General features: G+C 34.8%; 1 protein-coding gene across 4 annotated transcripts in view; it reads right to left on the bottom strand.

Annotated features, from left to right (window-relative positions):
- The window catches only part of LOC128233846 (ecdysone receptor-like), a 72,199-nt gene that overhangs the window by 27,751 nt on the left and 18,233 nt on the right, over positions 1-26,215 (bottom strand). For all 4 annotated transcript variants that reach the window (XM_052947714.1, XM_052947732.1, XM_052947724.1 and 1 more), the window contains exons 3-5: positions 18,678-18,818; positions 13,725-14,047; positions 4,129-4,293 (exon numbers count right to left, since the gene is read on the bottom strand). In XM_052947714.1, coding sequence (XP_052803674.1) covers positions 4,129-4,293; positions 13,725-14,047; positions 18,678-18,818 — 629 coding nt within the window. The remainder of the gene's footprint in view (positions 1-4,128; positions 4,294-13,724; positions 14,048-18,677; positions 18,819-26,215) is intronic.

Below are 26,215 nucleotides of genomic sequence, written 5' to 3'. Positions count from 1 at the left end.
GAAAGATTATAAAATCAATATGCATCAGCTGTCTTTTCCTATATATTCTGCCTCATTTTTCTTTTATAAATCTTCTTTTCTTTGCAGAGAAATCTTGCAAAGAGCTCAGGTCAGGGCTGTCAAATTAGTGATATTTGAAACTGGCATTTTTTTGTATTGCGATTTTATTACCTAATTTACCGATCGATGTATTGACCTGTACAATGAAACGCAACTCACTCATTTAGTGTTGTCACTACAATGTCATCCAATCAGGGGTGCTAGATTTTAAAAGTGTTTAAGTACTTTCTTATTTGTGAAGAATCATTAACCAGTCAAGGGTGTTAGATTCTAAAATGTTTACTTTCTTATTTGTGAAGAATCGTTAACTACCGGTAAGTGCTGAAGACGACTCATCATGATCAAGTAAATAAATATAAGTGCCCATGCACAAATAGCCACGTCTACTGCATTTGCAAGGCGCAATTACAGTGTAAACTGATTTAAATGTTTATATATTTACAGTTCACTATGGATACTACAATTCATTATGATGTATCTACAGGTTGTCATGGATTAAACTACAAGGACCTAAAATCGGCTTAATAAAATTTTAAGTCAGAATTTTTGTATCATGCAATAATTCTTTTGAATTGACCTAATCACCTTATTAGTTCTTTATCAGATATTAGAGGTCCTAAATATTATGTTGACAAAATTCTGACCAAGTTTCATGAAAATGAGACAAACACTGTTAACTTAATGAACACAAACTTTCCTTGACCTGACCTAATGACCTAGTTTTTTTCCCCTGAGGTGATACATATTCACACTTGACCTAAATATCATGTTTCGTGGAGACTGGATATTAACACTGTTGAATTAAGTCATTAAAGGATTAAGAAACCAGATTAATTAAACTTGTTCCCTTAAATTAATAAAAAAAAAAATTCCATGGCATGTTTTTACCAATTTTAAAGATCTTGTTAAAATAATTCCGTTATAATATAATGACCACACATTAAATATCAATGTACATTAAAGCATTAAACTGTCTATTAATTGCCCTAAACTAAGCTCTAGAATGGCATTTTTATTACTTATTCAATAATATGCCTAAGGCCACTGCAAATTGATATATTGTTTTGTTTCACTTCTATAAACTAAATAAGACCGCCATGGAATGAATGCATACACATGTTTGTTTGTTGTTGCTTTTTCAGTCAAAAACAGGGGGCATAACTCCACAATTATTAAAGACAGAGTTATGGCCCTTACTGCACAAATTGTGCGTATTGTCTCTGGAAACATGTGTACTTATTATATTTTGAAAATATTGTTCAGTTATTGTCAAGGTTTAAAGGGGCTAGACACATGATAGATGATACAATTGCAAGAAAACAAAGAAATTGTCAATTACTCACATTAAATTGACATCATTATGTACAATATGTTGAATCTTACTAATGTATCACATCGCTAGCGACACATCCATCTTTCAAAGTTTTTGCGCATTTTTCAAATTTTTAACTTTTTAGGGTTGTCTTAACCAATAAATCCCAGTAAATTTAAAAATAACTTCGGCATATTTATCTGTACTCAGCTATAATTTAAACTGGGAAACCGTTTTGCGCTATTTTAAATGGGGAAGCACAGGTAAGACTGTGAGCAACATGATTTTTGCGTTGATTATTTCAACCATGTTAAGTGACTTATCTTCAGCCTCCTAAACTACATGTAGCTCACATTGACATTTCTAGGCTTGTTTTGAGGAAATACTTTAATTACCAATTTTTGAACTATCGGGTGCGTAACCCCTGTAAGTTTCTGCATCTTGATGGAGCTGCTGATGACAACAACAGCAAGGTCATTCAGGCTATAAGTTAAAAAACTTATTTTTATTTCAAATCAGTCAAACAAAGACGGGATTGGTATGGTCTAAGTGAGAATAATTTTATAGATAAAAATTGTAGTGCCAAGATGGTTTTTAACCACTACATCAATCAAGTTTTGCAAGTGATCTGACACTATTATCAGTTAATATAATTTATACACAAGTATGCAACTTCATTGTGTAGACATAATAACTCACACTGTAGCATGACAAAACTTGATTACATGACTGCATTCACTTTCGGAAATAATTGATGAATATTCTAAAAACTCATTCTACAAATGCAGATGACACAACGCATTAACAATGTCTAATGATATAATAAGTGTTAATCTATATGCAAATGTGTAATACGATGCATGAAATCACTGCAATATCGAGAATGCACATGTTTCCCTTTTACATTGGACTCAAATCAACCATTGGAAGATCAATCAATTGAGCTTATGATGCATAGCAATTTTGAAGTTTAATTTCCGGCAAGCAAGATAGCTTATAACGGACACAAAAACTCTGGTTTAAAGCTGCACTCTCGCAGATATACAGTTTTGCTTTTTTTTAGTTTTTGTCTCAGAATCAGCTGATTTATGTATCAATCTTATAAACTCACAATAGAACAGATCTCAATCCTTTGGGAAACTGCCGAAATTCCATTTAATCGTAAAGCATTATTAACACTTTTAGCCATTAAACATCAATTTTCGAACGTAAAAATGGAAAACTGCGATGTGATCCTCAATAAGCAGTCTTGTATAACATAGTTTTCAAAACATTTATGCAAAAATTGGCTCATTCCAAGACAAAAAATAAAAAAGTTGTCAAAACGGTCAATCTGTGAGAGTGCAGCTTTAAGGAATGTTACATGAGAATGCCAATATATATGAAACAGTCATTTTATAGAATCAAGTTTGAAAGGTCAAAATGGATGCCTACTAATTGGGTCTGTAAGCCATTGACAATTTGAAATCTCAATCGGTGAAATGTCAGTCGTCTTTTGATGTTTGATGTTATTTTTTATAGTTTGGACAAATGGATGGATGTTAAAAGTATCTATACACAATTGCATGTGGCATAAATTCATGTTATGATTGGCGACATCAGCAGTTTGTCATATGACAAACAGACTGCTTTCAACAGTAACTTTAATGGATATCTACCACATATTTGGTCAGACAATTATGCCTCAGTCAGATTTCCCGACCGGTGGCCGTAGATCGGTGGTAATCGGTGGTAATCGGTGGTGTGAGCGATGCCCCAACATTGGTCCTCATCAGTCAAGTAATCCTCAACACATCTGTCACAGCAACAGGCATCGTACTGAGGCCGTGCATACCCCCGCCGATGATCCTTCGGCGAGTGACTCCAGAGGGAAACATTTTTTGACCAGCGTGGCACCGATTACCGGCCAGACATCGACCGAACATCGGACAGTCTTCACCGATCATCCTACAATACTCGGCTGATGATCGTACTGTGAATCGGATTATTGGCCAGCCATCTTACAGACATTGTAGGATGCCCGGGTGATGGTCGGCCGATGTAACTTGAACTCCCGTGGCCGATGGCGATTCTTTCGGACAATTAGTATAAAATGACCACCCTACCTAGCATGGTCAATCAACCACAATGGCTTTGGCATCAAGACATCTGAGATTGGCCATGCTGCAGCAACAACTCGCACAAGCCCGGCTTCAACATGACGTTGTCTTGGCGGCGTTATTAGAAGAAGCAGAACATGAGTGACAAAGAGCCCCAAGATGAAGAAGAAGGTGGTGGGTCCGACACTGGTTCTTGGCCGGCAACCACGCCATTTTTATCAAAAAACACATCTGTTGCCCATTGTATACCCCATCGCTGGATAATGTGACTGATACATTAACAGATATTGATTGATCAATGTAGCGGATTTGCAGCTGCCAAGGTTTCATCTGTCTATTGGTGATCTTGACTCTAATGGTTATCTTGACTCTAATGGTGATCTTGACTCTAATGGTTATCTTGACTCTAATGGTGATCTTGACTCTAATGGTTATCTTGACTCTAATGGTGATCTTGACTCTAATGGTGATCTTGACTCTAATGGTTATCTTGACTCTAATGGTGATCTTGACTCTAATGGTTATCTTGACTCTAATGGTTATCTTGACTCTAATGGTTATCTTGACAGTTTTGTTGGGGTATTTGGGTTATGTGTGAAGGACAAACAAGGTTTAAGCAGCCCTGGCGTGTATATTTTAACATATGTTAAGACAAACCTTAAGCAAAGTTATTTGATCCTCCTTGCTGATTCGTGAGAACCCTGGTAGATTTTTCGCAAACTCGACAATGAGATGGGTGATGATGACGGTCATCTTGGCAAGCTGCGACAACAATGCATCACCTTGTATCGCCTCGCTGTTGATGCATTCAATGTTAACATCCTGGAAAAAAAATAACAGGTGTATTAAAAACAAAATCTTATCTATGCAGCTAAATGTATTAAACTTAAATATTTAAATGTAAATAATAACCAGGGCAAGATCTGGGTCTTAAGGGAATTGTGAGTTTTGGTTGCTCATTTTCTAATGTGGCAACTTATAATAGCGGCTGAGATCTTTGATAACATTGATCCCTGTTTGAAGGAAAGATCTTTGGTCCTGAAATATTTGATGCACAATAATCACTATATTTTGTTTCAGAAATGTTAATAGCAAACACTTTAAATAGTTGATGTGTGTCTCTTTAGGCATCAAGAGTTATGCCCCCTCCATTCATTTCCTGAAATATTTATATTTTCACATCACATCTTCACCCAAGAAAATATTTGTGTTTTTGAATTATGCTTACCTACATTAACAGCCAATGAAATTTCAGATAGGCTTAATCATTAAGGATTTCTACTTTTTGCGGATGTTTAAAGGTCCTCCCACTGCCGCTCATCCTATACACAATCCCTACGTCAGATTTTTCATTGACATTGTCTCAGCCAATGAGATTGTATTCTTAGTCAAATAGATGACCTGAATTAAAACCTGGATGATAAAGAAGGGCTTGTTCGCTAAACTCACTTCACTATCAATAAGATTTTAATTCATGTTATGAATCACAGTTTTCACTGTTAGTAGCACCAGTTCCATGATCATAATTTTGGCAGCCAATTCATAAATTACAGGGTTAGTAGGTGACCCAATATAGGATATGAGGGGCAAAGAAAATAATATGGTTTCCTGCGCCCCATGTATGTCATATCAGGTCACCTTAGTCTAACCTAATGCACCAGTCAATTGCAACCACAATCCCCCCAGGTCCAGTGAATAGCAGGGACTTTGACTTTCGGTCCAGCCATGCCCAGTTTAAATCTCCACCAAATGCCCCCCGCACCCCAGGGACCCTAGGTAAGGCCCATTCCCCGCTACCTGAAAGGTAAAAACATGGCCCATCATTTCCTCAGCTATCCCTGCTATACCCCTGGCCCTGAGGGGGGTGGGGGTGGGGGATGGGATGGATGATTACATTGACAACCTGTTAACATTGATCTTGACACCAACACTATATCTGGGAAATGTTTCATGTATTTTTTGAAATTTGAAAATCGATGCTTATATTTCGATACGATATATAGAAAAATGATCCAATATGAATATGGATACATATGGCCGGTCACAGTGTCACCAGTCCTGGACAAATGGCATTCGTCATTCACGTTGGAGGCTTTATGTACTGCTTTATTCCCAGAACTTATTGTAGTATCCAACTAGTCATTTATTTACCCATTGACAAATAAGGTGACCATAAATAAATTGTTTGATTTTCTTCCCTGCCTGCCCCCTCTTTTTTACCCTGCCCCTTACATTTGATTGACACAAATAAAACAAGAGGCCCAAAAGGGCCTATGCTCTACTGGCATGGCTTTTGTGGTCATATCAATCCAGAGCATGTATGTATGGGTAAAAGGCAACAGACATATAGTTTATGTTTTGTGTTTGGGTTACCTAAAAACGTAGCACGTTCAACATCTGAGCCCAGAAAGTATTGTAAGCAGATTAGTTGCATGAACTATTTTAACATGTGCCAAGTAAAAGTCATCTGACAAAAAAAAATGCTTTCAAAACTGTACTCATAGTAAAAAATTCTGTAGTTTTAAAAGTTAAACTAGAACTCCGCGAGTCGGATGTGTCGCCTGACGAATTATTTACTGTCGACATTATAGCTGTTAGATTGACATTTTATTCATTTATAGACAATGATGTTGCCATTTAACTTTCAATTGTAGGTGGCATTTGAACCCTCAATCAGATATACCTACGGAATAAGTTTCAGGTTGAAACCTCCTATAGTTTACGAGATATGCCACGGACAAAACCTAAGCAAGAAAACCGGACAAAACTTTAAGCATGAAAAATAACAAAGGGCAATAACTTTAAAAATATGGAAGCAAGAGTAACAGTTCTTGTGCACTGCACTTGCCCTCAATTAGATCTATCTACATATGAAGTTTCAAGTTGATACCACTAATAGTTTAGGAAATATACCCCGGACAAGGGAAAATGGGACGCGGACGCCGCCGCCGACAAAAGTAACCCCTATATGTCGTCTTTTCAGGCGACACAAAAAAGTTGGTCAAAGTCAAGGGCATCCAAGGACAACATTGATCAATTTGAACAAACATTCACAATCAATTGTGCTGAGATGGATGCACGAACACACAAAAATATTTTCAAACCTTTCCAGATTTATGTTTACCAAACCTGTGAACCCTGGGTGTGGCCAGTAATGACACCAGGTGCATAACTTAAACATTCACAACCAATTTTGTTGAATGCACAAACTACAGAACTTAAAGCTAAAAAATGGCCTTTGGGCTTTCAACAAGAACAAGGCAGAGTAATTCACAAAATCTATATCTAGATACTGTACAAGTTTCATCGAGATACAATCAAAACTGAAGACTGTATCGTGTTCACAACCAATTGTTTACACAATAGCATTTTTTTATACTATCAAGGGCCATAATCTAGGCATGCATGGGCGGATCTGGCTGGTTTTCGAAAGGAACCCAGCTCTAATGGATATCTAGATACTGTACAAGTTTCATCAAGATACAATCAAAACTGAAGACTGTATCGTGTTCACAAGCAATTGTTTACAGACGCACGAACGCACGACCGCACGGATGCACATACTACGTACACATTACCATCGCATAAGCTCTTCTGGCCTTTGGCCAGTAGAGCTAAAAATTGATCTTGGGTATGTATTAAAGGCTTATTGATCTGGTACTGTCTGGGAAAGACGTTTATTCATACCAGCCGGTGTCAATGAAAACATTCACATGTAAAAACAGAACAATTGTTATGAATGTTTTAATGGTTCGTCTGATATGTGGTATATGGTCCCTAATGCAATAAGAAAGAGCATGAACACACATACATTTAACAGTGAAACAGTCATCTAAAAAAAAAAAAAAAAAAAAAAAAAAAAAAAAAAATGTTACCCCCGCCCCCAATAGGTAATGCTTGGGTGAAACTCTAGCAATCAATTTATATTGACCAAAAATAATTTTGGACTAAGCAACTCATGCCTGAGGCCTTAAACAAATCAGTCTCTGGATGGACAATTTAAGCTAAGGCCAAATAAATATAAAAATATATTTGGTAAGGGTTTAAAACATTCTTTCCAAAAACAGTTAATGATACGGTGTGTTTTTTATTTTACTTTTTTATAAGACTTTATATATAAATCTAATTTTCATCGTTTTAAGAATGGTTTATAAAGCTTTAAAGGATTTAAACTACATATTAAAACACACAATAATTGGGGTTTTTTTCGAACTGACTATAAAAATGTAGGGCCGGCGCCTACTTCTTAGGTAAGGTCGAGACCCAAACCAAATATTGTTGTTTTTAAGGCCTATAAACCATAAGAACATACTAATTTCTTGCAAAAAGATTGCAGTTTGTCTTATAGTACATTGTAATTAAAGTCTTAAATGCTGTTCTAGCAATATTGCATGACAAACACTTATAATAACCAACATAATAAATCAAGTGCTGCAAAATCACGGTCCTTAAAAAAATAACAGACTTTTTAATTAAAGTGTTGAGGGGTAACTATGATTGATGAAATTCTTAACCATAAATTCTCGTTTTCTCTTTTTTATGACTGCTAACCTTACCTGGATTTTCTTCATCATAATTTCCTGACATCATATAATAAGATGCTATTTCATAAACATTTATATGATTATAAATAAATAACATTGATTTACAGCTTAGAGGAAAAATAATGATGTGTTGAAAAAGCGTGAAACGTCTAAACAATTAACATTGACAACTCCACTCAAACCTATAATAATGACTCTTCATTTATAGAAATACAATATGAAAGATAAATTTTATTAAATATTAATTAATGATTCATTATTACAAAAACACATCCTACCGAGTTTTGTTTATTTACTTCAATGTTTCACATGAACTGGAGAAAAATCTTTTTCATCTATACTTCTAAATGTAAATTTATGGTATATTACAATAAATACTAGGGATGCAAACAAATACATATTTCAATATTCGATCAAACGTTTGAAATTTGAATGTCAAAATTGGTATTCAAATATTCAATGTTTTTGTTGAATAAATAAAATAATAAACCTTTTGGCTACAACTGTATTTTTGTGTATGATTTACTTTGTTGTCTTTAATATTTTTTCAACAATTAGCCTGTCATGCCCAGGGGTGTACCTAGAAATATTTAGCACGTACTCGCCAGTGAACCAGTTTGTAGGGGGTTACGGGGCCTTTTTATGTGCTTTGAAAACACTAATATTTTACACAAATCACATAAGATTCAAATAAAGATGAAATATTTTGCACTTTTTCATCCATTACTTCTTGTACTGAACTGTAACATTTGCTTTACATGTTACTATTATGGGTAACCCATGTGCCTTACCCGGGTACATAAAATTTTGCAACGTTAAAACGTTGTTTTTTTATTATTTTTCCAGAAGAACGCGAGTATTTGTGTAACGCTAGGTACACCCCTGATGCCACTGAGAGGTGGACTTGATGACAAAACTATACACACGTCAATTTGGACATATCATTGGGAATTATAAACAGTCCCCGAAATTTTACAGTGACTGGCTTTTTTAAGACAAGTATCAACGAACAATTATTTTTATTACTGTCCATTTAAATGACCATGCCAATGTAAGGGTTTAAGGAATCGACCTTCACATCAATGTGTTGTCTAGACTGCCAATTCCACTGTACACAGAATATCGCTCAAATTGCCTTGGGGATATGACTGACATAATTTATTATGTGCTTAATGTGCTATAAACTGTTTCCCATGTGTTGATATAACCTTGGTGCTTTGAAATGTCACTGTATAGTATATATACAGCATTTAAGGATATATTTCCTATCATGTTGTACAATTGATGAGACAAAATCCACGTTTGTTTACGTTTTCCAGGGTTATATTTGATAAAGGTCAATCCCAGAGCGAGGCTGCAAGTCTCACAGAAGCATAACATCATTTAATTGTAAAATTACGAACTTTGCCGATCTACAAAAAGAAACGCAGTGAAATTGAAATAATTTGATTTTGGTATTTGTTTGTTCAAATGTATTGCTTTTGATTGGGATATATCCTGAAAATAGAGAATTTTTCAAGGCTAATTGCGGAAATATAATGGTCTGTCACAGGTACCGGCTACAACAAAGGAGGATAAAATGGCCAGTACTATTACTATAGCTAAAGATAATAGTTTACTACAACTTCTAAAAGATTAAGTTTGGTAATTGAATATTCAAATATTTGATCGAAAGATTTAGCGAACATTAAAATATCTTTTTTACCATTCATCCTAATAAATATAAATCTTGTCATTAAACACTGCGTCAAACAGGTGCACAAGTTATTCTGCGTTAGTCACTTTACTACATAAATATTAACATATTCACAGTGCGTAATTACATTATAGTTGTGGCATACTTACCATGAACTCACACTTACAATTCACCCACTTTATTCATATTAACATATTCATAGTACATAAATAAATTACATTATAGACGTAGCATACCTGTATTAATATACATATACTTAGAACATCTTGAAAGGTCGTTAAATGGGATATGGCCAAGGTTTGAATGTTTGCAAGACCATAGGCTGTAACATAACCTTGACATTGTGTTGTAAATATCAGACATGCTTATGAAAACCTCACATTAACTGAGATTGAAAATCATAGACTACTCAGACCAAAGACTATGACATCACCTTGACATGGTGTGTTATCAATAAGACATGCTAATATGAAACCTCACATTAACTGAGTTTGAAAATCATTCACTACTCAGACCGAAGACTATGACATCACCATGACATGGTGTGTTATCAATAAGACATGCTAATGAAAACCTCACATTAACTGAGTTTGAAAATCATTCACTGCCCAGCTGGAAGGTTGTAACATCACCTTGACATTATAATGTTCTATAAATAAGACATGCTATTAAATGAAAACCTCACATTAACTGAGTTTGAAAATCATTAACTGCCAAGATGGAAGACTTAGACATCACCTTGACATTATAATGTTCTATACTTCAGACATGCTAATGAAAACCTCACATTAACTGAATTTGAAAATCATTAACAGTGATGAGTTTTTCTGGCTCAAAAATTTATTGCAGTGAAATGATTTTACCTAGATGAAATGATCTTTTCCAATCACCTTGTTCCCAGGCAGAATAAGACTGAAGCATTAAGACAGATAATGACATTTTTTTTAAATTGATAGATAGGATGGAAAAAGTTGTACAGTTTTGACACATATGTTGCACATAGAATAGCAGAAAAATAGAGTAATGAAATAAAACAATACTAGTTTCCCACTGGGAATGTTCTCATTTCTGTATTATTATGCACAAAAAAACTTGCACAATATTTCTTCCGGGATTTTTTATTTATTATTTTCACATGAAGTAGCACAGATTTGTGAACATGCCAAAGAAACTGATGATTTACTGCTTAGTAGTTCAAACAATAATGTGCAAATTTATGTCAAGTTTGAATGTACCATGATTCTTAACCCAGGGATCAAGTTTGAATGTACCATGATTCTTAACCCAGGGATCAAGTTTGAATGTACCATGATTCTTAACCCAGGGATCAAGTTTGAATGTACCATGATTCTTCACCCTAAGTCGATTTATGTCCCTCAAAACTGAGAATTCAAAATAGGAGTGATTTAACTGATGAGGACAGTCCTGAAGCTTGGAATATTATAACCAGTGAAGGGGTCGCAGGCTTGTGTTAATTTTGACCACTGCATTAACATCTGTGTACAATCTAGTAAGGAGTTCTGCCAATCAGGGAGAATCACTTGACAATTACTTAAAGGTGGATTTATGCTTCATGCTACACAAAGGAGTAATGCAACTTGTAAGAAAATTATATATGTACCAATTTGTGAACATCTTGAAAGGTCTTAAATTGGGATTTGGCCAAGGTTAAAAAATTTGCCAGACCAAAGACTGTGACATGACCTTGACATGATGAGTTAACAATCAAACATGCTTAGATGAAAACCTCACATTAACTGAGTTTAATAAATCATTCTCTGCCCAGACCGAAGACTATGACATCACCTTGACATTGTGTTCTATATAATTATCAGACATGCTAATGAAAACCTCACATTAAGTGAGTTTGAAAGTCATTCACTGTGAAGAGTTGTTCTGGCTCAAAAACTACCGCAGTGAAATGATTTTTACCTACATCAAACAATCTTTACCAATCTTCTTGTTCCCAGGCAGAATAAGACTGAAGCAAGACAGATAATGTTGAATTTATAAATTGATAGATAGGATGGAAAATATCTTACAAATTTCACACATTTAGTTGCAGATAAACAAGAGAATTCAAATGAAACAATACTTGTATCCCACTGGGTATGTTCTCATTCCAATATCATTATGCACCAAAAATACTTTTTTTTTATTATTTTCACATAGAGTGGCACAAATTTGTGAACGTGCCAAAGAAACTGATTATTTACAGCTAAACAGTTTGAACAATAATGTGCAATTGTCAAGTTTGAATGTATATAGATTCTTTACCCAGTAATCTTTTAAGTCTATATATTTCCCTTAAAACTGAGAATTCAAAGTGTGATTGTTTTAACTGATGAGGATGGTCTATACATAAGCTTGGAATATTTTTACAACTGCTGGGCTTGCAGGCTTTGTGTTAATTTTGACCACTGCATTAAAATATCTTTGTACAATCAAGAACGCAATGTAGCTAGGAGTTCTGCCAATCAGGGGGAATAACTTGACTATAGGTAAAAGGTAGATTTACATCATGCATGCTACACAAATGTGTATAGACACTGGTAAGACAATTAGGATATGGCCAGGATTTAACTTTTTGCCAGACCCAAGACTTTGACATAATAACCTTGACATGGTGTTCTATAAATCAGACATGCTAATGAAAACCTCACATTGACAGAGTTTGAAAATCATTCAATGCTCAGACCAAAGGCTATGACATCACCTTGACATCAGAGATGCTAATGAAACCTCACATTAACTGAGTTTGAAAAGCATTCACTGCCCAGCTGGAAGACTGTGACATCACCTTGACATTGTGTTGTATACATCAGACATGCTAGTGAAAACCTCACATTAACTAAGTTTGAAAGTCAGTAACTGTGAAGAGTTGTTCTGGCTCAAAATCTACAGCAGTGAAATGATTTTTACCTAGATCATACAATCTTTACCAATCACCTTGTTCCCAGGCAGAATAAGACTGAAGCAAAACAGATAATGTCAAATTTTAAAATTGATCTATAAGATGGAAAAATGTCCTACAGTCTTGACACCAGTTGCACATAGAATTGCAGATAAAAAAAAGAGAAATGAAATGAAACAATACTTGTTTCCCACTGGGTATGTTCTCATTCCAATATAATGATGCACCAAAAAAACTTGTACAACATTTCTATAGAGTTTTTTGGGTTTTTTTTCATATGAAGTGGCACAAATTTGTGAACATGCCAAAGAAACTGATGACTTACTGTGAAGTTGTAAGAACAATATTGTGCAAATGTCAAATTTGAATGTACGAAGATTCTTTACTCAGTATTTTTCCAAAGGGTACATAATAATTTCCCTCAATAACAGAAATTCAAAATTCGAGTGTTTAACTGATAAGGTTGTTCCAACAGTTCTAACAAGCTCCACCAAAGAGATTTAAGCTGGCCTGACCCTGCCCCCCCCCAACAAAAAATAAAAAGGTTTGGTAAGGGTTACAACAGGTAGGGATGGTAGGCTTTCTATTTTCATATAAGAAATTTTAGAATAAAGAATTAAGTTAAATAATTTCCTGTATAAAGCATATTAAAACATACACTAAAAAACGACAATAAAAAAAGAGCATTTTTTTTTCACCAACTGTTAAAATGGTAGGGTCGGACCTTATTCATAGGAAGGGGTTGAGTAACTTGAACCAAAGCTTCTTTTTTTAAGGCCTGAGCTTTAAATACTGAAAAACAAGAACACTGCAAGTTGTTACAAGCGCTTGTCTTTTTTTCACTCTCTCAAAGGTCACAGCTAATAAATGATTAAAGCAAGAGTTATGTGCCCCCCAACACATACAAATAGTGTTTGTTGTACTAAAACACGTAGTCTCATATTAAAAAGTATCTTAAAAAAGGTTTTTTAATTTTATCTAGTTTTCCAGGCTGTGGCATTACCTAAACTCTTTTTTCAAAAACAAAAGGACAACAACAACAACAGACAATCTTATAATCCCAATCAGGGACAGGTGCTAGTTCTAAAACAGTACTTACGTTGACTGATTTTATCACTTTTTCGTCCGCAAACTCGTATTTATCTTGGAGGTACACAAGCTTTTCCACTAACTTTTTTGTATCTTCACACACCCTTTCCAAGGGTTCTGGGTCAATTATAGAGTGTGGTTTAGCACTTGTTATTTTATTTTTCATACAAGAATCCTTAGAATCTTTAGAATCTTTAGAATCGTCAATATCCGATTTATCACACATTGAGTTAGGTGTCGCGGGACCACTACTACTTTCCGATTTTTTCGACTTAGTCGTTTTCTGTTTCCTCCTAACATCACGTGCTTTGCACTGTTCTTCAGACAATAAACCTGAAACAGACAATATCAACATTAGAACAAAGTTTCATGTCATCAGTTTGTGTTTCTTGCAATATCTGTTTCAAGTTTCAGTTGAATATCTATATAAATGTTCAATGTTTTTAAGTTGCGAACAATGTTAGTTTTTACACAATGCCGACACTGATGAAAACAACAAGGACACAAAGCTTCAAATTTGAAAAAAAAGAAGAGCTAATGAAATGGATTGAAAATTATTTATCAAATTCAAAGGATGACAATTATTTATCAAATTCTTATAATTGGATAGAAAAAAGGGCAATAACTCCATAGTTACAGGAACAATTTCACTGAATAAGGAATTTGACCTTGCCATTGATTTTAATAATGCATCTATTCATTCTTCACAAGTGGCTCAAATTAAATTAAACATGAATTAGGCAACAGTTAAATACTCTTTGAGAAGTACATTTTCCACACGTAACTGTCATACAGTCTCATAGCAACTCTGATGTAGTTATCCACACATGGTACCCTCATTTGAGGGCCAAGTGAAGACTCTTGTACCGCTGCCTTCGTTTCCTAAAGTTACAACCGTCTTCCACTTTTAAAGCCCACAAATACGTACAGAATACTATGGAACTTGCTTGTAACAACATCAAGCCCAAGGACATATATATTTAGCTATGAGACTTGGTTTTGACTAAGAAAAAGAATGTGTTTCATTTTAATGAATCATGTTGTTCAACATAGTTTTCTTCATACCGCTTTTCTTCATGGCTTAAATTACAAGTATCAAATCTGGTTGCTCCTTTAAACAATATAGTCAAACACACTCAAAGGCTTGTCTTGTTCATTATATAGCCACACAAGGGGCATAACTTGACAATGACTTGAAAACCAGAGTTGCGGGCCTTGCTCACAAACTAGCAACATGTATATCAAGTTTAATCTGAATATATTATCGCCAATTTAGTGTTTTTGTATGACTTGATGGCACTGAAAAAGACACCAAAACATGATCCTGTGTATTTTCTGACCAATTTGCGGTTGAATTAAACTTTAAACCCCATTCTCCATGCTAAAACATGTACTCTGCACAAATGTAAAAATAAAATTCCCAATTTAATGTTTAAATAAAAATTGAAATCTTACATAACCCCATTTTGATCTTTTTATGTCTATTTTTTCAGGCATGTTGGTTCATTTCTGAATTGTAATGCCCAATTTTGGCTTATATGTCACATATGGCCCAACCTGATAAGCCCCATCCCCTCTACCATAACACTGCCAATCACAATCTTCATAACTTAACTTTTTTCTTTGCAAAACAGCCCAGCAAAAATCAAGCTATAACTATTAACAATATATAGGCCAATATATATGTTAATGAATTGTTTTAGACGACCGAAAGCAGATACTTAATTACCATTATGCAAGCCTTACCGCAATTATTCAAATCAGTTTATGTGTAATTTCATATATTAAAGGGACTTGCTCATGTTTTTGTAAAACACATTTTTTTGTATGACAGATCATGCAATTAATTATGGCAAATCATTAGGAGTGTTAAAAGTATTTTAGATACTGCTGGCTGCAGGAACCCTTCACCAAATGTTAAATATTGTCTTTGAAGTCCAAATATTGAATTGTATTAGTAAGAATGAGTATTTGTGGGCGAGAGGTTTTATTGTCAATCATTTTTAAACAGGGTTGTTTTCAACCCTGTTCAGTGTAGCTACAAACTGGACACTCACAACATAAAATGCCTATTAATAGTAATAATTGTCGTCTGCCTCTTTACCACCAAAAATATAGTTTGAGAAAGTGCAGACTATATAAATTGCAAGCTATGTTTCCAATAACCGAGCTAGCGTTGACAAAGCAAGAAGCAATCATAACGCAATAACTATTTTAATCATTTAATTTGTTGAACTTAGATAAAAGATAATATTAAAGTAGTATCCCTGCGCCCAAAAATGAATGAACATCGAAACGTAAACAAAGAATTACTATCCACTCAAAGCGCATCATTCTATCACATGACACAATGATCCCATTCCCCGCGCATGCCATTTTGACAGGCACGTTAGACAAGTTAGCTGACGATATAGAAATAGAAGAGGGTTGCTGACCATATAGCAAAAGAAGGGAAAAAAGTTTTAAAATTAAAGATTTTTAAGACTTTTTTGTTTAATTTATTTTATATACTTTTTATACTCACTCACAGTACATAGAGACGAATGTTTGTGTATTTTTTCTTTTGAAAATGGCATTTCATTGAAATGAATTGAGTTATATTTTTTTGCTGGTTTGGTGTAAATATGAGAAAATATCACGTATTTAATAACTTATTAGGTGTTTCATTTACAATTATTTGAAAGCAATTATTTTAATTTTGACCATTTTCATTAAGAAACTATTTCTCTTTAATCTGTTGTATTTTTAAAGTTGTTTTGTGAATAACAAGGCAAACCTCTTGCTAATGAGTAAAGTTTGATTAGTATATATTTCATTTTCTTGGTTGGGAATAGCACAAGCACTCGCCCTTTTTATATTTTCATTTTCTATTTTAAAACCCCACACATTTACGGGGAGGAAGGCTTCGTGGTGTTTGTTTCTATGCTGTTTCAATAGTTCACTAGCCGTTGCATATTATCTATTTATTGTTTCTCCCAGGTGAGAATCCATTTTTTATGTAAATAATGTATATATCATTTTAAAATTTAACAATGGCCCTGAAAAGGATCGTTTTCAATTTAATAATTAGTATAGTCTTTGTTTATGCCAACATCTAATTACCAACTGGAAATGGTTTAAGTGTATCTTTTAAATTCACCCGGGATGATCAACCAATTTCTATTTTATTTCTCTGGTTAATAAATCCTTGGCAAGCCTAACTTATATTGAAACACCACAGGACTGGATGGAGTCTTATGCCGGGATTGGTTACATTCTCCATCCTGGTTTGCCTGGTTACACAACGACATTAACTTTATGGTCAATAAAATATTAATTTGTAATTTACCATCATGCTTCAATAAACCTGGGGCGGCACCTGTGGTTGTTTTACACGGGGAAACTTAGATTCACTGTGCTACATATAAACACCTTATTAATACATACATGATCGTGAATTATAATGGTGAAACCCGTATAAAACCCTGTTCATGCAGCGCTATCAGCGCTTTGATTTTATTCATTGACTGTGAGTGTGGGTTCACACCCCATTAAAACTTTTGTTATATTTTAAAGTGTATTTTATTTGTACTTTTTTCTGCGTTTCTGGTATCAAAGTGTTAAATAGTCATAATATAAGTGTAGATGCACTACCACGAAAAACATATTTGGTTTCAAAACATGAGGCAGTTTCTTTAACAACTGTGCAAAATCAGTGAACCCAACGGGAAGCAATTGTTTCTGCATAAATCTTTCCTATACTGCATTTAAATGGATAATAGGAATGATTGTGATAATAAAGAAATTAATGAAACTATTTGAAATAATTATATGTTAACATTAGAATATCTTTATGATTGACTGTTCAGAGTAAAAAATGTAATCATTCATCAAAAAGACAGTCGAAAGTTGAATTTATGTATGTTGCCTGTTCAGGGGACTTGAATATTAATGTTAATGATTAAAAAAACATCTTGATCTTAAAAAGTGATAGGCTGTCTCAGAAATGGAACAAACAGACACACTTACAACCCTAGTAGTGAAAGTTTGTCTCACAATGGGGAAAGAAATAAACAAAGAGATGTAATAAAAAAACATGTTTTAGTCACCTTGATGCAAGAACCCAACATCTGCTTCTATTTATATATTTATATATGTACTTATTGAGTTCTTGCTCTAAGGTGGCTGTCTATTTTGTAACCTTGTAAAGTATTTTGTAGACGAAGAGCGATCATGACATAATTATTTAAGGTACACCACTATACACTGTACATGTGTTCCTGTCAGAATGATCGAGCATGAAGTACTGAATGGATCACCTGCACAGTACACCATGATGCAGCCAATGTATGGAAACAAAAACAAATCTAGTACCTAGATTGTTGTTTATGACAACAGAGAATGTGTGAGCAATTTGAATTGTAAGTGAGTGAGCTATCAATATGTATAGACCTTTCAGTAATTTAATTGCTTTGTCAAATTAATTTTTAAAGGGACTAGACACCAGATGGTCTTAAAATCAGCAAATACTGTATATCCTCAACACATAAGCCTAGGATTCACAGTTCATACAAGCTTAAAGTATATAAAACCGATAATACATCACGCATGATTATAAGAATATTTTTTCACTGTCTCAGCCAAGGTTACTCGTTTGAAAATAGCGCATAAGGGTTTCCCAGTAAATAGTGTGAATAATTAGCATTTGAAAGTCATGTGATTTTTACAGAATACATGATAAAGCAAAGTTATTTTTAAATTTGCTGGTATTTACTTGGTAGACAAACCCAGTAAATTTCGAATTGGAACAATATGTAAACATGGGGATCGAAAGATACAATTTTTTTTAAAAAGCAGAACCCAATTACATAACATGCCCTAGTAACTTTAGTCCCCTTATTTAAGGTATTTTTTGATGGCAGGAGACCTCAATATAAGTTTGTTATCATTTGAAAGGGCAAATACTGTGCATAAAATCACTTACATTCCTCTTTCATGCCGACCTCTCGACAACGTCGTAGTCGGCAAGCTTGGCACTTTCGTCGCATCCACATGTCCATCTCGCAATTTCCGCCATATTTACAGTGATACGCTGCTGACCGTGTTATACTACGACGGAAGAATCCTGAAACATTGATAAGGCCTTTTTTATTTGATTCTATGTTTTACGAACAGCGCCCCTCAAAAAAACTCATTTTTGAAATAAAAATAAAATTGTGATTTCTGTTTTTTTTATTTCCGCCGATGAAACTTTATCGCGGCAAATCATTAAAAGCAGAGGACATCGCAATAGCTGTAAAAATATTGGTGTAAACATTTCTGAAAAACATTCATCTGATTTGCAGGCTGGTGCTAAAAACCTGGTATCCTGTACCTAGTATCCCCCGGTATCCGGTATCTCTTTCTGACACCGAATTATGTTGATATCAGGGTTAATATCAGATGATAAATCCAAGTAACCACGGTCTGTTATTAATTGCTTTTTGACAACCAATGCATACTTTCAATAACACGGTATCAACATAATCCGGTATCATAAACTGTGATAACGCCTTTTCTCGATATCGATACCTGGTACCGGGTTTAAGCTCACCCGGATAATCCTTTGCGGCAGGGTGACCTCCGGTTTATTTCCGGATTATAACAAAGTATAATAACAGAGATAAATATGGTTCCAGGTTTGTTATTATTTATTTATTTTTATTAGATTTGTCATTTAAATGAGTTTATATTACATTATTGTGATATAATTTCAATGTCATGAGCTATAAATCGCTTGACTGTTTACCTGGACAGTTTAGTTCTGGTGGGTGGGGTAGATGGTTCAGAAAAGACTGCGGTTACTATTGTTATTGGAGTATTATTAATAACAAAAAATATCATCTATTCTAAAACATTTGTTTTGAAAATTAACACAAATAATACATTAAGATGTTTTACTATCTGACAGAGATAATCTATAATGAGTAATCTGTATGTACATTACCAGGTACAGTATAACTATGTAATAGTCTTATGAATGAACATAATTATATAAATCATTATCAATATAAATTATGATATTTATACTGCTCTGTGTGTTTTATTACTATTAATAAGAATTTTACTTAGAAAGAGTAATTATGTTATGCTGTCACCTTTGTATAGTGTTCTCAGCTTCTGAATGATTTGTCACTAGTTAGTTATGTTTAAACATTATGATGGCCACCGGACTAGTCACATACACCCAGGCCTGGAATTAAATCGGGGTCCAGATTGTCTTAAAACCCATCCATAAATAAGTCTGAAAGTAACTTATTTTTTTTATAAAAAATATACTTTTAATGTTCCATTCCTTTCTTTACAGATATGATTCAAATATGCTGATGTTATCTACTGAGATCATTACTTTCAATGAAGAACATCACTACAATTGGTTGGGCTGCTAGATTGGTAGCAACATGATGTAAGCTAGTGCCTGTTGAAACTCTATTGTTGGTTGGGAATCTATTGCTTACTGGACTGCTATATTGGATGGACCATATGTGTTGGTTGAACAACAGTTACCATAAATGGTTGGACCGGAAGTGTTGGTTGGACCACCAGTGATGTTTGGACTGCTGTTGGGCAGAATGTGTGATGGACAACTAGTATTATTTGAATCACTGTTGGATAGACAGCTTTTGTTTTATCAGACAGCTATAATCAGTTGATTTACAAGTTCCTGGATCGCTAGTTCCTGGCAGATAAATATTCCCTGTATAGAAGGAAACAAAAAAGCTGTTTTGCTAACTGTAACAATGACATGGTTGGTGAATTGGTTTCAGACAATTTGCAGCCAAGACAACACAGTGAAGTGATAGCTGATTCCTTAAACTCTAAATAGCAAATAAATTTACCGAAAATAGTTGATTTTTTTATGTCACTTGTCTCTAATAACATGCATTTACAAAGTATAAAGAGTGATTAATGAAAATATGAAGTGAACTTGTCAGATAAAGCAAAAACAAATGTGCTCACACTTACATATTGACTTGACATTGAAATAGAAAATCATAGAGAATACATCATAGCTTTTGCTTTTCTGTGTGTTTTTTTTTCCCGACCAAAAAATAAAATTCCACAAATGTAATTTTATTTTTATTTTTATTTCCTCCTCCCCTGACACTTCACAACTCTGGCCGTTCGTAAAACATATAATTAAAAAAAAAAAGGCCTAAAGGATGAATAAAAAGAGACAGAGAATTAACTTTAAGTTGTATGTATAAAAAGAGACAGCCACCAATTTCTCGAACCATCTATAACAGAATTAAGCTAAGCTCACAATTTTTGGTTTTCAATAAATTGTGTAATGTTAACTTCTTTAAGAGATTTTATACCTTGGATAGAATTTATCTTCATGATAATCAGAATAAATCAGTTTTCATTTATCAAAATTCAATATAAAAATGTAATTTGGCTTTTTGAAATAAGCTACGTAAGCCTGTTAAGCTTAAGAAGTTTCGAGAAATTGGGGCCGGAGGACTAACTTAAACAGATGTATAAAAAAACACAGGATTCTGCCTAAATCTTTCCATTATTTTAGACCATTTCAACCAATTTTCTTTTCATTTAAAAACATAACATGAATCCCTACATGTCAAAACTTCACATCAAAATTAATGCTCCCTTTCTTATACTTAAATTTCTAAATTAAGTCTCGGATCAAGGCCATTACGTAGTTGAAAGAAAATAACATAACAGGCATGACAGAAAATACATAAGAAACAAAGAAATTTGTTGTTAGAACAAGAGCTGTCACAGTATGTGACGAATGCCCCCGAATGTGACATTGACCTACGAACAAGGTCAGTACATGAAAAGTTGATCTTGCCTTTACGTGTCAAATACATATGGCAAGTTATTTTAAATTGCCTCTGAAAATAAAAAAATACCACCCATACTTGACAACCTACACTGTAATGTCCTTATATTCAGAATTCCTTTGTGAATAAACACTTAGTGTATCTTTCACCTTAGAGGTAGGGACATGGGTCTTGCACACGACACGTCGTCTTCATATGTGGAACACATGTAGCAAGTTATTTTAAAATCTGTCCATACAAGAGAAAGTTACAGCCCGGACACGACAACCTATACCCTATGTCCTTGTATGCAGCACTCCATTGTATGTCCTTGTATGCAGCACTCCATTGTGAATAAACACTAAGTGTGACCTTGACCTTTGAGGTAGGGACACGGGTCTTGCACGCAACACGTCGTCTTGGTATGTGGAACACATGTGGCAAGTTATTTTAAAATCTGTCCATACAAGGGAAAGTTACAGCCCGGACACGACAACCTATACTCTATGTCCTTATATGCAGCACTCCATTGTGAATAAACACTAAGTGTGACCTTGACCTTTGAGGTAGGGACACGGGTCTTGCACGCAACACGTCGTCTTGATATGTGGAACACATGTGGCAAGTTATTTTAAAATCTGTCCATACAAGAGAAAGTTGCAGCCCGGACACGACAACCTATACTCTATGTCCTTATATGCAGCACTCCATTGTTAATAAACACTAAGTGTGACCTTGACCTTTGAGGTAGGGACACGGGTTTTGTACGCGACACGTCGTCTTGGTATGTGGAACACATTTGGCAAGTTATTTTAAAATCTGTCCATACAAGGGAAAGTTACAGCCCGGACACGACAACCTATACTCTATGTCCTTATATGCAGCACACCATTGTGAATAAACACTAAGTGTGACCTTGACCTTTGAGGTAGGGACACGGGTCTTGCAGGCGACACGTCGTCTTGGTATGTGCAACACATGTGGCAAGTTATTATAAAATCTGTCCATACAAGAGAAAGTTACAGCCCGGACATGACAACCTATACTCTATGTCCTTATATGCAGCACTCCATTGTGAATAAACACTAAGTGTGACCTTGACCTTTGAGGTAGGGACACGGGTCTTGCACGCGACACGTCGTCTAGGTATGTGGAACACATGTGGCAAGTTATTTTAAAATCTGTCCATACAAGGGAAAATTACAGCCCGGACACAACAACCTATACTCTATGTCCTTATATGCAACACTCCATTGTGAATAAACACTAAGTGTGACCTTGACCTTTGAGGTAGGGACCAGGGTCTTGCACGCGACACGTCGTCTTGGTTTGTGGAACACATGTGGCAAGTTATTTTAAAATCTGTCCATACAAGAGAAAGTTACAGCCCGGACACGACAACCTATACTCTATGTCCTTATATGCAGCACTCCAATGTGAATAAACACTAAGTGTGACCTTGACCTTTGAGGTAGGGATACGAGTCTTGCACGCCACACGTCGTCTTGGTATGTGGAACACATGTGGCAAGTTATTTTAAAATCTGTCAATACAAGGGAAAGTTACAGAGACGGACGGACGGACGGATGGACGGACGGTGCGATTTTAATATGCCCACCTTCGGGGGCATAAAAAGTAATACAGCTTAAAAAAAAAATTAGGAGGTGTCCTATTTATTGCACAATTTAGGCCTGCGGCAGAAAATATTACATGCATCAGTCTGATCATGAAACAAAATATGATACTCATTGCAGAAAGAAGCATACCTGAAGCCATTTTGAACTTAATGCATGTAGACTTGAGTGAGTGGCGACATGTGAAGGTCTTTCACACTTTTGTTCTCAATAAATTAGTCGGAAGTGGGAGGAGTGTCCCATCCCTGATAAACTTTTTGAAGAACACACTAAAGAAAGAACCTTTTTCAAGCATTCTGTAGATTCTGAACGCCAACATTCAGTGAAATTACGATAAACATTTTAACCAGCCTCCCTTAGCCTTCGATTGTTACTCCTTATTTTGAGATTTTAGTACTTGCCATTTTGGGCACCAGAAATGGTTTTTCACACCCTGGACTACTGGCCTATGCCTATGTACGCTCCTGTCAGTGAAAACAGACATGCATGTTTGTAGCACTAGCAAATTCAGATGGGGACGCCCCAAGTGAAAGCCCCATCAAATATTTCACATCAAAATGGTAGGAAAATCATGCATAAATTGCAACAACAGATTGTCTGCAGTGACTGTTTTGAGGTGGATTCTACAACAGTTTCAGTCAATTATCATTACCAAAATTTTCATTATAATTGCTACTTAAGCACTAGCAGACGACGCCACGTTGTTTACATTGACACTGGGTAAAGATTTTTATGTGGTAGCATATTATATACAAACACCAGTTCTGGTGGCTAACATTAGGTCAGACACAACTAATACACGAACCAATGTTTTACCAATTTATTCATAAAACCATAGGATTTATATTTTCGTTAATTTTGTTTCAATTGAAATGCACAAGAAATTACATAATCAGCGTGAGACCGTGATTTCATTGCCAAAATCGTAGGACTCATGGCGAAACCGTAAGACTTGACAAGTATGTGTATTATCTATGAGGATCTTCATCATATTAATATTCAAACATCAAATCATTTGTGAACTTAATATAAAAGCTGCACCTGCATGTTCCCATAACTACTGCTTGCAAATGTGCAAAGCACTTCATTAGTATTTGATGCATTGAATGATGGCAGACTTTAATTCCGCTCAAATTCAAATTGCAAGTCAAGCGCAACATACGGCCTAAAAAAAATACATTTGGTTCGGGTTACCTGACCCTACCTACGCAATAGTCACCGACCCTACCGTTTTTATAGTCAGTTTGAAAAAACAAGAGGCCCAAAAGGGCCTATGCTTTACTGGCATGGCTTTTGCGGTCATATCAATCCAGAGCATGTATGTATGGGTAAAAGGCAACAGACATATACTTTATGTTTTGTGTTTGGCTTACCTGAAAACGTAGCACGTTCAACATCTGAGCCCAGAAAGTTGTGTAAGCAGATTAGTTCCATGAACTATTTTAATATGTGCCAAGTAAAAGTCATCTGACAAAAAAAAATGCTTTCAAAACTGTACTCATAATAAAAATTTCTGTAGTTTTAAAAGTTAAAAAAAGTTGGTCAAAAGGTCAAGTCAAGGGCATCCTAGGACAACATTGATCAATTTGAACAAACATTCACAATCAATTGTGCTGAGATGGATGCACGAACACACAAAAAGATTTTCAAACCTTTCCAGATTTATGTTTACCAAACCTGTGAACCCTGGGTGTGGCCAGTAATGACACCAGGTGCATAACTTAAACATTCACAACCAATTTTGTTAAGATGAATGCGCAAACTACAGACCTTAAAGCTAAAAAATGGCCTTTGGGCTTTCAACAAGAACAAGGCAGAGTAATTCACAAAATCAGCTGCAGAAGCAAAAAGCAAATTGCCTCTCAAAATCCTATACTTGCAAATTGTCTCCCTTAACTCTAGACTTGAATTTACATGTACATGTAAACTTGGCTAAAAATAGAATTCGCTCATGCAGACCTGGCTAAAAATAGAGAGCATTTCTTTAAAACTTTCATGGCCCATAATCTAGGCATTCATGGGCGGATCTGGCTGGTTTTCGAAAGGAACCAAGCTCTAATGGATATCTAGATACTGTACAAGTTTCATCGAGATACAATAAAAACTGAAGACTGTATCGTGTTCACAAGCAATTGTTTACAGACGCACGAACGCACGATCGCACGGACGCACGGATGCACATACTACGTAACCCTACCTACCCTCATAACCTATTTTTGAAATGGGTGTAACAACCAAACCTTTTTTTTTAGGCCCTAATAAAAACTGTTAATCAAAGTCATACATCAAAGGAATCAGACTGCAGACATGGGCAAATTGGCTTATACTTTCATGGTTCACCATGAACAAACTTCTAAAGATGGGGCTAATACACCCAGAAAGTATCCAAATATGTATAGTTTGGCCAAAAAAAATACATTTGGTTTAGGTTACCTGACTCTACCCATGAAATAGGCACTGACCCTACTGTTTTTATAGCCAGTAGGTAAAAAATAAAAAATATTTTAATTGTATGTTTTTATATGTGGTTTAAAACCTTTAAAGATTTTTACAGAAGATAACTTGAAAACCATTCTCCAATGATGATATTATGATCATTCTTTTTGCATTATATTTTGTTGCAAAATATTAAATAATAATGTTTTAAGTACAATATAAAAAATAAACATTTAAACTTAAAATTGACCTATCATATTTAGTATAGAAATGATTGTTTATTTAATTGACTCAGATAACTTATAATATCATTACTTGATATTATAAACATTATATATTATATTTTGTATTTTTGTCATCATATTTGCAACTTGCATAACTTCAGTAATTTCTTAAGCCAACACTAAATTCTTACTTTTGACTGTTGTCACTACATTTTAGCATCTTTTTTGTTCTATGGTTTTGCTAATCATAAGAATTAGGCTTAAACACCTATGCAAGCCAGACAAGTTGTGATAAGCATATATTAGATCAAAGAAACAAAGATTATCTAAAGGAAACTCTTAATTCTAAGTTGAGTAAAACTCTTTAAGATGACAATGTCAGTTGTTGGCATCTCAGCCTCAAAT

The sequence above is a fragment of the Mya arenaria genome, chromosome 1, assembly GCF_026914265.1.
Source record: "Mya arenaria isolate MELC-2E11 chromosome 1, ASM2691426v1".
In the NCBI taxonomy this organism is placed as follows: Eukaryota; Metazoa; Mollusca; class Bivalvia; order Myida; family Myidae; genus Mya; species Mya arenaria.
This window is presented reverse-complemented; position numbering and strand designations above follow the sequence as displayed.